This window comes from Pristiophorus japonicus, chromosome 3, assembly GCF_044704955.1.
Source record: "Pristiophorus japonicus isolate sPriJap1 chromosome 3, sPriJap1.hap1, whole genome shotgun sequence".
In the NCBI taxonomy this organism is placed as follows: domain Eukaryota; kingdom Metazoa; phylum Chordata; class Chondrichthyes; family Pristiophoridae; genus Pristiophorus; species Pristiophorus japonicus.
This window is the reverse complement of record NC_091979.1, coordinates 124,298,170-124,310,879: the sequence shown is the minus strand read 5'-3', so window position 1 is coordinate 124,310,879 and position 12,710 is coordinate 124,298,170. Positions and strand designations below refer to the sequence as shown.

Below are 12,710 nucleotides of genomic sequence, written 5' to 3'. Positions count from 1 at the left end.
AGGAATGGGGTACTGAAGTTGATGTTCAGCCATGAACTCATTGAATGGCGGTGCAGGCTAGAAGGGCCGAATGGCCTACTCTTGCACCTATTTTCTATGTTTCTAAAACATGAGAATATGGTGTTGAGATAGAGGATCAGTCATGATCATATTGAATGGCTCTGCAGGCTCGAAGGGCCGAATGGCTTGCTACTGCTCCTATATGCTATGTTTCTAATGTTTCTGCCTTCCTCCTTTCTTAAATAGGGGTGTTACATTTGCGGTTTTCCAATCCGCCGGGACCTCTCCAGAAAATTGTGGAGAAAAATCCTTCCTGATTGATATTAAACAGAAGTCTATGAAATTTCACAAAATAGTTATGTCAAATGATGCTGATGAACTAGGGCAAATTTGAATAAAATTAACTCTGCATTTTGTTATTCCAGAATAAAGCAAGTGTTGCGTTTAAAGACAGATCATATCACACTCACTGAGCAGTCCCATGTTGACCAATCTTATGCACAATAAAGATAATCAGTGGTCAGTTGATCACTTGGGTTGGTCGCGCGGTTTCAAAAAATGGATATTTGATTGCTCTTCGCCTTTTGAAAATTTGCCAGGCAATTTCCTTAAAAACAGACTAAAATGGGTCTGGCATCCTTGCCAAAAAAAGGAAAGAATATTGAGAAAAAAACAAGTATGATCAAGACAGGAAGGTTAAATCTATTCGATTTACTTTTTCTCAACTTCAGATGTTATTTTCCCTCTGTTGTTGTAAGATTTATTTATGCGGTGAATTTCTCTCTGATCTCAATTATACGGCACTGTTTGGAAAAGTGGGTGGTGGAAACTTGTGCCGTGGTGTGCAACCACTGTGCGTGAAATATTAATTTTTGTTCCAGACGTTAATTTGCGTTATGTTACAAAACGTTGCTGGCAGCTGAAAGAAGCTTTAATTGAGATTATTGCAGCGGGAATGCCGCCGCTCGATGTGTCTTGGTCTGCGAGCCGCTCGTGCTGAGAGAGAGGAGGGAGTTGAGGGAGTCCAGCTTCTCTTGCACTTGCAGAATTTGCAGCGGAGCCGGTGGGAGCGAGGAGGAGGCGGCGGCGAGGGGAGAGCTCGGAGACCGGGATTTGCGGCAGGGAGCTGTGGGCAGCCAGTGTCCTGCGGTGAGCCGGTGCAGCAGGTTGAAAGGGCGGGCGCTGTTTCACCTGCACGGTGCAGAGGGACTTTGTGCGGCTGAGGGGGAGGGGAAGGAGGGTGGGGGCAGAGCGAGTCTCCCCGGGCAACAAAGGAGAGCGTCTGCTCCGGGCAGCGGGCGCCGCCCTCTCGGCCGCGAAAGCCGGCCTGAAGACCCCCTTTCAGCAGCGGCAGTGGTACGGGTGAACTGGAGCCGGTAATTTTTTATTTTATTTTTTGTAAATGACGGCTGTTGGGCTGAGGAGCGAGGGGGATAAAGTAGGCCTGAGGTGGGTTGGACCGAGCTTTGTTCAGTGGCAGCGCTCGCTGCGACCCGACCCGGCTCTGCTTTCTCAATCACTGCCACTTTCGCTTATGATTTTAAAAAAAAGTAACGATTGTTTATCTTTTTATTTAAAAAAAAAAGTTTCAATCTGCGATTTGCACTCCACTCGGTTTGAAAGGACTGCCCTGATGCTGGAAGTCAATCTGCAGAGAGTGCGATAGGTTGTGTGCAGTCCAGCCATTTTCAAAAAGACAGGATGAGTATTTCCTGTGGGTTGGGAGATATCACAAATAATTAACCGGTATCTGCAATTATTGAAGTACCAAATTACTGCCCTCTGTTAAAAGATAAATGCTTCGGGTGTAAATGCAATGATAGAAAGTAGATCATTTTCACAACACTGGGCTGATGAGTTTTGGACGTTTTTTTTGGTCAGTTGGGTGCCTGACCTGTGCAAACCCATCATCGTGCTTTAAAGACTTTAAACCAGACAACTAAGAAATACACATAAGCATAGTCTTTACTTGATGTGGAATGTGAGTGCTGTCTCTCGAGAAATACACTCCACTTCCTTAAACCCAGGCAATTTACACATAGGTTGTGAAAATCCAAGGTTTAGTGGTTGCCAAATGCCCACTGGGATGGCCATGGAGTTCAACCCACTAAAAGCAGACCGGCTACCAACACAGAGCACTGTTTCCCACTGCTTGCTCAGCTAAATGTTGGAGCATTAGCTTGCAGGGTTATTTGGAGCTGAGTAAGCAGAATCTTGGCCCCCACTCAGTTTTTTTTTCCCTTCTAGGTTCCAGTCAAATGATCCAGGTTATCTGATCAATTGTAAATGGTACCCTGGAATACTGCAGAGTTGCTCAGGTCACATATTGGACTTGGTTGTCACCCTGTCTCATCTGGTAGATGAGTAAGAGTAATATATTGCATGGTCATCTGGTAGATGAGTAGGAGTGGTTTGCTGCATGATCTTTTGGCTGATGCATTAATTGAGGCCTTGCCTACTTTATATCAGGAGGACATACAAGATCCCTTGGTACTATTTGAAGAAGAGCGGGGACTTCACATAGTGTTCTGGTCAATATTCCTCCTGCCAACACCAAAAATCTATTATCTGGGCATTCGGTGTTAGCCATGGCTCAATGGTAGCACTCGCGCCTCTGAGCCAGAAGGATGTGGGTTCAAGTCCCACTCCAGAGACTTGAGCACATAATCTAGGATGATACTTATATGCAATACAAAGGATGTGCTGCGCTGTCAGAGGTGCTGACTTTCAGATGAGATGTTAAACTGAGGTCCAGTCTGCTTTCTCAGGTGGTCCTCAACCAACACCTAAGACATGTGATCTGGTTATTTAATGCATTGTTGTTTGTGGGAGTTTACTGTCTGCAAATTGGCTGCTGTTTCCTACATTACATCAGTGACTACACAAAAGTACTTCATTGGCTGTAAAGCGCTTTGGGACGTCATGAGGTTGTGAAAATTACAAGTATTTTCCATTTTGTTTCTCTCACTCCTTTACAGTCTTTCTCTTGAGTCAAACTGTCTTTCCTGAAATTCGGCAGTTGCCCCAAATCGGAAAATTTAGCAGTTTTTAACTTGTATTTTCTTTTGAACTCGCAGTAACAACTATGTTGTAATAAAGTCAGGTTATTAATGAATGCTCATTGAGGCATAGTAGAAAAGAAGTGAAACTGATCTGGTTAAAACTAAATTTGACACAGATTCCACACAATAACTAACCAACTTTAACAACAAAGTAACGTTTATTTATATAGTGCCTTTAACATAGTAAAACGTCCCAAGGCGCCTCACAGCAATGTTATAAGACAAAACAGATAAATTTGACACTGAGCCACATAAGAAATTACAAGAGAAAGCTATAACACATAATAGGCCGAAAATTCCGGCCTCGCCGGGTCAGTACAAAGTGCGCACGGGCGAGACCTCGCAAAAGCCAGTGTTCGGGGGGGCGATAATCGTGCGCCGAAAATCAGCTTTTCCGATCTGTCAAGATTTCTCTTCAGATCCTCTGCATCCCCGAGAGAAGGACATCCGCGCGGGAGAGATTGGGCTATTTGTCCAGCGAATGTCCTTCAAACTTTTACGCCTGGTAAAAGCAAGTGCATAGCTTACTTTTACAGGTATAACGTCCTGAAACCAGAAACTTTGGGACCGAGGCCATTCTGGATTTTGTTTTTTTCCGGATTTCGGAGAAGAAATCCGACGTCCCGAATCCGGAAACCCTTGGACCGACTTTTGTGTATTTCCGACGGCCTGAATCCGGCAACCTCAAGGCTGGGCTGTGCCGGCTGCATAATTTTTTTTTGATTCCTGCTTGGAAAAAGGTATGTACAGCTTAAAAGTCCGGTTTTCGGGAAATATTTCTGGTTTCAGAACAACGACTCTTACAATCTCCAATTTTCGGACAATTTGGAGTATTTAAAACTCCGGATTTCAGACGTTCTACCTGTACCACCGTAACACTTTTAAAACATATAACAATTAAACTTAAACACTCATTTTTATATTAAAAGTCCATTATGGTAAGTTTAATTTTAACCCTATTAAAACACATTAAAAAAAAATTGCAAAAAATATATATAATTTCAATTAATTTTAAGTATGTGAGGTGTTTTATTTATTATGTTGTATTTCGGTGTTTTAGGAGGTTCTCATTGATAGTAATGGGAATTCGTACAAACGTAGTTCCTTTTTTATCAATGAGATTGTGATTGGTCCAGGCCCATGTGACTCCAGCATATACATACATACGTACGTACCAGAAAGAAATCTTCCCATGCGCTGTGCAGTGAATCTAGGCCACCGACCGGAATCCTACGTTTCTCCGGGACCACCAGGTACTTTCATAGATTTTTTTCGGGTTGGAGGCGTGCGTAAGAAGGAGGCCTCTGACTGCAATTATCCCCCAATAATCAAATATGAAGCACCACGATGTCTGCAGGGATAGAACATAAGAACAAAAGAATGAGGAACAGGAGTAGGCCATCAAGCCCCTCGAGCCTGCTCCACCATTCAACAAGATCATGGCTGATCTGGCCGTGGACTCAGCTCTACTTACCCGCCCGCTCCCCGTAACCCTTAATTCCCTTATTGGTTAAAAATCTATCCATCTGTGATTTGAATACATTCAATGAGCTTGCCTCAACTGCTTCCTTGGGCAGAGAGTTCCACAGATTCACAACCCTCTGGGATAAGAAATTCCTTCTCAACTCAGTTTTAAATTGGCTCCCCCGTATTTTGAGGCTGTGCCCCCTAGTTCTCGTCTCCCTGACCAGTGGAAACAACCTCTCTGCCTCTATCTTGTCTATCCCTTTCATTATCTTAAATGTTTCTATAAGATCACCCCTCATCCTTCTGAACTCCAACGAGTAAAGACCCAGTCTACTCAATCTATCATCATAAGGTAACCCCCTCATCTCCGGAATCAGCCTCGTGAATCGTCTCTGTACCCCCTCCAAAGCTAGTATATCCTTCCTTAAGAAAGGTGACCAAAACTGCACGCAGTACTCCAGGTGCGGCCTCACCAATACCCTGTACAGTTGCGGCAAGACCTCCCTGCTTGTGTACTCCATCCCTCTCGCAATGAAGGCCAACATTCCATTCGCCTTCCTGATTACCTGCTGCACCTGCAAACTAACTTTTTGGGATTCATGCACAAGGACCCCCAGGTCCCTCTGCATTGCAGCATGTTGTAATTTCTCCCCATTCAAATAATATTCCCTTTTACTGTTTTTTTTTTCCCAAGGTGGATGAACTCACATTTTCCGACATTCTATTCCATCAGACAAACCTAAGCCCATTCGCTTAACCTATCTAAATCTCTTTGCAGCCTCTCTGTGTCCTTTGCACAACCCGCTTTCCCACTAACCTTTGTATCATCTGCAAATTTTGTTACACTACACTCTGTCTCCTCTTCCAGGTCATCTATGTATATTGTAAACAGTTGTGATCCCAGCACCGATCCCTGTGGCACAGCATTAACCACCGATTTCCAACCCGAAAAGGACCCATTTATCCCGACTCTCTGCTTTCTGTTAGCCAGCCAATTCTCTATCCATGCTAATACATTTCCTCTGACTCCGCGTACCTTTATCTTCTGCAGTAACCTTTTGTGTGGCACCTTATCGAATGCCTTTTGGAAATCTAAATACACCACATCCATCGGTACACCTCTATCCACCATGCTCGTTATATCCTCATAGAATTCCAGTAAATTAGTTGAACATGATTTCCGCTTCATGAATCCATGTTGCGTCTGCTTGATTGCACTATTCCTATCTAGATGTCCCGCTATTTCTTCCTTCATGATAGTTTCAAGCATTTTCCCCACTACAGATGTTAAACTAGCCGGCCTATAGTTACCTGCCTTTTGTCTGCCCCATTTTTTAAACAGGCGTTACATTAGCTGCTTTCCAATTCGCTGGTACCTCCCCAGAGTCCAGAGAATTTTGGTAGATTATAACGAATGCATCTGCTATAACTTCCGCCATCTCTTTTAATACCCTGGGATGCATTTCATCAGGGCCAGGGGACTTGTCTACCTTGAATCCCATTAGCCTATCCAGCACTAGTCCCCTAATGACAGTGATTATCTCAAGGTCCTCTCTTCCCACATTCCCGTGACCAGCAATTTTTGGCATGGTTTTTGTGTCTTCCACTGTGAAGACCGAAGCAAAATAATTGTTTTGAGGTCTCAGCCATTTCCACATTTCCCATTATTAAATCCCCCTTCTCATCTTCTAAGGGACCAGCATTTACTTTAGTCACTCTTTTCCGTTTTATATATCGGTAAAAGCTTTTACTATCTGTTTTTATGTTTTGCGCCAGTTTACTTTCGTAATCTATCTTTCCTTTATTGCTTTCTTTGTCATTCTTTGCTGTCGTTTAAAATTTTCTCAATCTTCTAGTTTCCCACTAACCTTGGCCACCTTATACGCATTGGTTTTTAAAGTAAAACATCGTTCAACAAAAGCAGCCATTGATATCAGGCTAGATCATTTAAGAAACCAAACCAATCTTAAGATACAAAGTCCATCATTTTGCTCATCATAAATGCAAGTCTTTATTTTAAATGTGGCTTTATATTGAATATTAGTCTTTCATATGTTTCAGGTACTTTTTTAAAATCATGTTCTACAGATTGAATTTTGCGATTTCATGACTGTTTCCTTGAAAACCATAAATCAGTATCACTATAGCCTCATAATGTTATTGCCCCAAAGAATAAGAGTTGGCATGTCCCAAGTAGTCGAGCACCTGAAATGAGATATTACCAAGATTGTTTATTTTTGAAATGCTGCAAAAGTCCTGGAAGTGTTGAACACTTGATAACTTCTGTAGGTAACTTCTTTAATTCCATATTCATGTAATGCATTTAGTAAATATACATTTGTAAAGGAGATAATATGTGGAACCAATGCATTTGTTAAGATATGAAAAAACTTAAGGACGCTAATGTACAAAAAAGTTCTCATCTGCTATTGTACAAGACCAAAATATTCGCTGCTCATCTTTGAAAATCGTTTGAATTTGTTTCAGTTAATGTGCAAGATCGCTTGAGGATTCTTCTGGTGACATTCCTTATTTCCCAGATCATTGATTATAGCCTGCCATTGTCAGCTTATGTAGTTGTTACCATGGTAACAATCCTCAGCTGCAGAGCAAGACTACACAGATATCGAGACAGACATAGCAGACATGTTTTATTGTTTTAAAAAAAAAGAAAGCAAAATTTCTGTCTTAGCTGAGTTTAGATTCACACCAATTGATAGAAAATCAAAAAGCTGTTAGTAGTTATCTGAAACTTTGTCGGAACCTAGCCAGCTTTTAAAAAATATTGATTTTTACTGTTCGGAATTTTTTTTCTTTAAATGGATAGTTTTCAGCTGGTGCAGTTGGCCCTGGTGAAAGGCTCATTGTATAAAAAACATTTAATATTGTATGTGGAAAAACTAATATTTAAAGCAGGTATGACTGGTGATAAAATTTTAACTACATAGAAACAGAAAATAGGTGCAGGAATGGGCCATTTCGCCCTTATGAGCCTGCACCTCCATTCAATATGATCATCCAACTTCAGTACCCCATTCCTGCTTTATCTCCATACCCCTTGATCCCTTTAGCCGTAAGGGCCACATCTAACTCCCTTTTGAATATATCGAACGAACTGGCCTGAATAACTTTCTGTGTTAGAGAATTCCACAGGTTCACAATTCTCTGAGTGAAGAAGTTTGTCCTCCTCTTGGTGCTAAATGGCTTACCCCTTATCCTTAGAACGTCTGGTTCTGAACTTCCCCAACATCGGGAACATTCTTCCAGCATCTAACCTGTCCATTCCCGTCAGAATTTTATATGTTTCTATGAGGTCCCCTCTCATCCTTCTAAATTCCAGTAAATATAAGCCTAGTCGATCCAGCCTTTCTTCATATGTCAGTCCTGCCATCCCGGGAATCAGTCTGGTGAACCTTCGCTGCATTCCTTCAATAGCAAGAATGTCCTTCCTCAGATTAGGAGACCAAAACTGTACACAATATTCAAGTGTGGCCTCACCAAGGCCCTGTACAATTGCAGTAAGACCTCCCTGCTCCTATACTCCTTGCTATGAAGACCAACATGCCATTTGCCGCCTTCACTGCCTGCTGTACCTGCATGTCAGCTTTCAATGACTGATGTACCATGACACCCAGGTCTCATTGCACCTCCCCTTTTCCTAATCTGTCCCCATTCAGATAATATTCTGCCTTCGTGTTTTTGCCCCCAAAGTGGATAACCTCACATTTATCCACATTATACTGCATCTGCCATGCATTTGCCCACTCACCTAACCTGTCCAAGTCACCCTGCAGCCTCTTGGCATCCTCCTCACAGTTCGCACTGCCACCCAGCTTAGTGTCATCTGCAAACTTGGAGATATTCCTTTGTCCAAATCATTAATGTATATTATAAATAGCTGAGGTCCCAGCAGTGAACCTTGCGGTACCCCACGAGTCACTGCCTGCCATTCTGAAAAGGACCCGTTTATTCCGACTCTTTGCTTCCTGTCTGCCAACCAGTTCTCTATCCACGTCAATACATTACACCCAATACCACGTGCTTTAATTTTGCACACTAATCTCTTGTGCGGGACCTTGTCAAAAGCCTTTTGAAAGTCCAAATATACCACATCCACTGGTTCTCCCTTGTCCTCTCTACGCGTTACATCCTCAAAAAATGCAAACATTTTAGTAGAAAATGCCTTGCACCCAATACAGGTAAATACCTCACGTGTATATTTACTTAACAAACATTTACCACCATTTAGTCTGCAATTTTGCAGTCTCTCTTTCACCAATGTGTGAAATTCTATCATGAATGTATCAGACACAGCACATCTGTGTGCAACTTCGAGGATTTTGTCCAGCAGTTGCGAGTTGCTTTGACTTCATTAGAGTGATTGCAGGGAATGTTGACTGAGAATGCCCAGTGACTATCTATTACTCATTTTTTGCTTACTAAAGAGCTATCCAGCCTCATCCCACTTTCCAGCTCTTGGTCTGTAGCCCTGTAGGTTACGGCACTTTAAGTGCACATCCAAGTATCTTTTAAATGTGGTGAGAGTTTCTGCCTCTAACACCCTTTCAGGCAGTGAGTTCCAGACACACACCACACTCTGGGTGAAGAAATTCCCCTCAAATCTCCTTTAAACCTCCCCCCCCCCCCAATTACTTTCAATTTATGCCCCCGAGTTGTTGAACCCTCTGCCAAGGGAAACAGGTCCTTCCTATCCACTCTATCCAGGCTCCTCATAATTTTATACAGATCAGTCACGTCTCCCCTCAGCCTCCTATGTTCCAGACCCAACATCTCCAATCTTTCCTCATAGCCAAAATTCTCCGGTCCAGGCAACATCCTCGTAAATCTCCTCTGCAACCTTTCCAGTGCAATCACATCTTTCTTGTAATGTGGTGACCAGAACTGTACACAGTACTCCAGCTGCGGCCTAACCAGTGGTTTATACAGTTCAAGCTTAACCTCCTTGCTCCTGTATTCCATGCCTCGACTAATAAAGGCAAGTATTCCATATGCCTTCTTAACCACCTTATCTACCTGGCCTGCTACCTTCAGGGATCTGTGGACCTGCACTCCAAGATCCCTTTGTTCCTCTACACTTTTCAGTGTCATACCATTTAATGTTTATTCCTTCCCTTGCCTTGTTAGACCTCTCCACATGCATTACCTCACAGTTATCTGGATTGAATTCATTTGCCACTGTTCTGCCCACCTGACCAGTACATTGATATCTTCCTGCAGTCCGCAGCTTTTTTTCTTCATTGTCAACCACACAGCCTATTTCAGTGTCATCTGCAAACTTCTTAATCAAACCCTCGACATTCAAGTCCAAGTCATTGATATATATCATAAAACGCAAGGGACCCAGCACTGAGCACTGCGGACCCCACTGCTACAGCCATCCAGTCACAAAAACGCCCATCAATCATTACCCTTTGTTTCCTACCTCTGAGTCAATTTTGGATCCAACTTGCTACTTTGTCCTGGACCCCATATTACTTTCGTGACCAATCTGCTATGTGGGACCTTATCAAAAGCTTTGCTAAAATCCATCATCATCATAGACAGTCCCTCAAACGAGGATGACTTGCTTCCACATGAATTCACAGATGTTTCAATGAAGGACCCGATGTTCCAGTCCGGAACTCCAATTGAGGGGGTGGAAGATGCTTGTGCGTGGATTTTTTTTTTAACGTGTGGTGACCTTTGCACATCAGCCACCACACGAGCTTGACAGAGCTAGGGCTTTATCCAGTGGCAAGGGTTAATCAGGACGACTGGAGACCTGCTCTGCTGCACAGAACTAGTGCGCACTCATATCGCAGTGTGGGCAGGCCCATGCTGCCCCATGGCCCTTGGTTCTTCTGGGCGCCGTACTCTCATTCGCCGCACCTCCGCCACAATCCCTCACCGCTCCTCCGCCACAAAAACACTCGCCGCACCTCCGCCACGATCTCCCGCCACACCTCTGCACCAAATATTCGGCGAACCTCCATCATGATCACTCATCAAATCTCTGCCACGATCCCTCATTGTTCCTCCGCCCCGATCACTCGTCGCAAGTCCGCCACGACCTTCCCGCTCCTCTGCTTTACCAGCCGATGCTCCTGCCCATGTTCTAAACGGCGACCTGAGTCCTGATGACGTTACCCAGTTGCCCACCTCGAAGCCATCGTACACTTGGAGCGGCTCGCGCTGGAAGCTGCAATGGCATGCTCCAGCTCTTCTAGTCCAGGGCTGTGGTAGTGGTCTCTCGTAGGTTGGGGTGGCTCACAATGTTCCAGGGGCCCGGTGATCCAGCATTTAAACTCCCGACCTGCGGTGGTGTTCTCTCGCAGGTGGCCACCCCGACCTGCGAGGGAACACCACCGCAGGTCGGGAGTATAAGAATTGGAGCGCCGGGCCCCTGGAACAACGTGCTAACATCCATACACACTACATCATATGTACTGCCTTCATCTACCCTCCTGGTTACCGCCTCAAAATTCAGTCAAGTTAGTCAGACACGACCTTCCCTTAACAAATCCATGCTGACTGTCCTTGATTAATCCATGTCTTTCCAAATGAAGATTTATCCTGTCTCTCGGGATACTTTCCAATGATTTTCCCACCACCAAGTTTAGGCTGACTGACCTGTAATTACTCGGTCCATCCCTTTCTCCCTTTTTAAACAAAAAAGGGTACAACATTAGCAGTCCTCCAGTCCTCTGGCACCACACCTGTAGCCAGAAAGGATTGGAAAATGATGGTCAGAGCTTCTGCTATTTCCTCTTTTGCTTCTCTTAACAGCCTGGGATACATTTCACCCGGGCCTGGGGATTTATCCACTTTCAAAGCTGCTAAGCCCCTTAATACTTCTCCTCTCACTTTGTTTATCGCGTCTAATATTTCACACTCCTCCTCCCTCATTACAAAGTCTGCATCGCCCCTCTCTTTTGTGAAAAGAGATGCAAACTCATTGTCAAACGTTCTCAAAGAACACTCTGCATTTCTTTCTTCATTGAGGTTGAAGGGCCAAGGGCAGGACACCACCAACATTGGAAAGAGCAGAGGAGAAAATGAGGTTAATCAAGAAGCTGACTGACTGACAGTAATTCCAGCCAATCGGCGTGCACACACACTGACCCAGTCCACCCAATCACATGACCTCCCCTTATCCGGCAAAATCCCTCATTCGGAACGAGCCAGGTCCCGAGGGTGTTGGTTAAGGGAGGTTCAACCTGTATTCATTAAGAATCATACATACCCATGTCTTCTGCCTCCACACACACATTTCCTTTATGACTCTAATATGCCCCACTCTTTCTCTAGTTACCCTCTTGCTCTCAATGCATTTATAAAACATCTTTGGGTTTTCCCTGATTTTACTTGCCAGCATTCTTTCATGCTCTCTCTTTACTTTCCTGATATCTCTTAATTGCACCTCTGCACTTCTTATACTCCTCTAGAGTTTCTGCAGTGTTGAGTTCTCGGTATCAGTCATAAGCTTCCCTTTTTTTCTTTATCTTATCCTGTATGCCCCTTAACATCTGGGGGGCTCCAGATTTGTTTGCCCCACCCTTTTTTTTGAGGGAACATACTTGCTCTGTACCCTCAGGATCTGCTCCTTGAATGCCTCCCACTGCTCTGACACTGATTTACCATGAAGTAGCCATTTCCAGTCCACTTTGGCCAAATCTCATCTCAGCTCAGCAAAATTGGCTTGACCCCAATTGAGAACTTTTATTCCTGGTCCACCTTTGTCCTTTTCCATAACTACCCTAAATCTTACTGAACTATGATCACTAGCACCAAAATTTCTCCCACTGATACCCCTTCCACCTGCCCCTCTTCATTCCCCAAAACAAAGCCCAGAACCTCCCCCTTCCTTGTTCGGCTTGTTACATACTGGCTAAAGAAGTTCTCCTGAATGCATTTTAGGAATTCCGCACCCTCTGTACCATTCACACTACCTTTCTCCCAGTTAATATTAGGGTAGTTGAAATCCCCCACTATTACAGCTCTCTAGTTTTTGCACTTCGCAGCAATTTGCCCACAAATTTGTTCTTTAATCTCCCTCTGATTGTTTGGGGGTCTATAGTACACTCCCAGTATTGTGATCACCCCTTTTTTGTTCTTTACTTCAACCCATATGGCCTTGTTTGATGACCCCTCCAACATATCATCCCTTCTCACAGTTGCAAT

The 12,710-nt window shown here is 43.9% G+C and overlaps 1 protein-coding gene across 5 annotated transcripts in view; it reads left to right on the top strand.

Moving 5' to 3' along the window:
* The first annotated feature begins 905 nt into the window (after nucleotides 1-905).
* sestd1 (SEC14 and spectrin domains 1) overlaps nucleotides 906-12,710 on the top strand; it is a 241,966-nt gene continuing 230,161 nt past the window's right edge. For 2 of the 5 annotated variants that reach the window (XM_070874797.1, XM_070874796.1), the window contains exon 1: nucleotides 906-1,149. In XM_070874797.1, the coding sequence (XP_070730898.1) occupies nucleotides 969-1,149 (181 nt within the window). In that variant the 5' untranslated portion in view covers nucleotides 906-968. Of the gene's footprint in view, nucleotides 1,150-1,235; nucleotides 1,377-12,710 lie in introns of those variants that run through there. The other 3 variants (XM_070874798.1, XM_070874800.1, XM_070874799.1) reach the window with 3 other exon arrangements.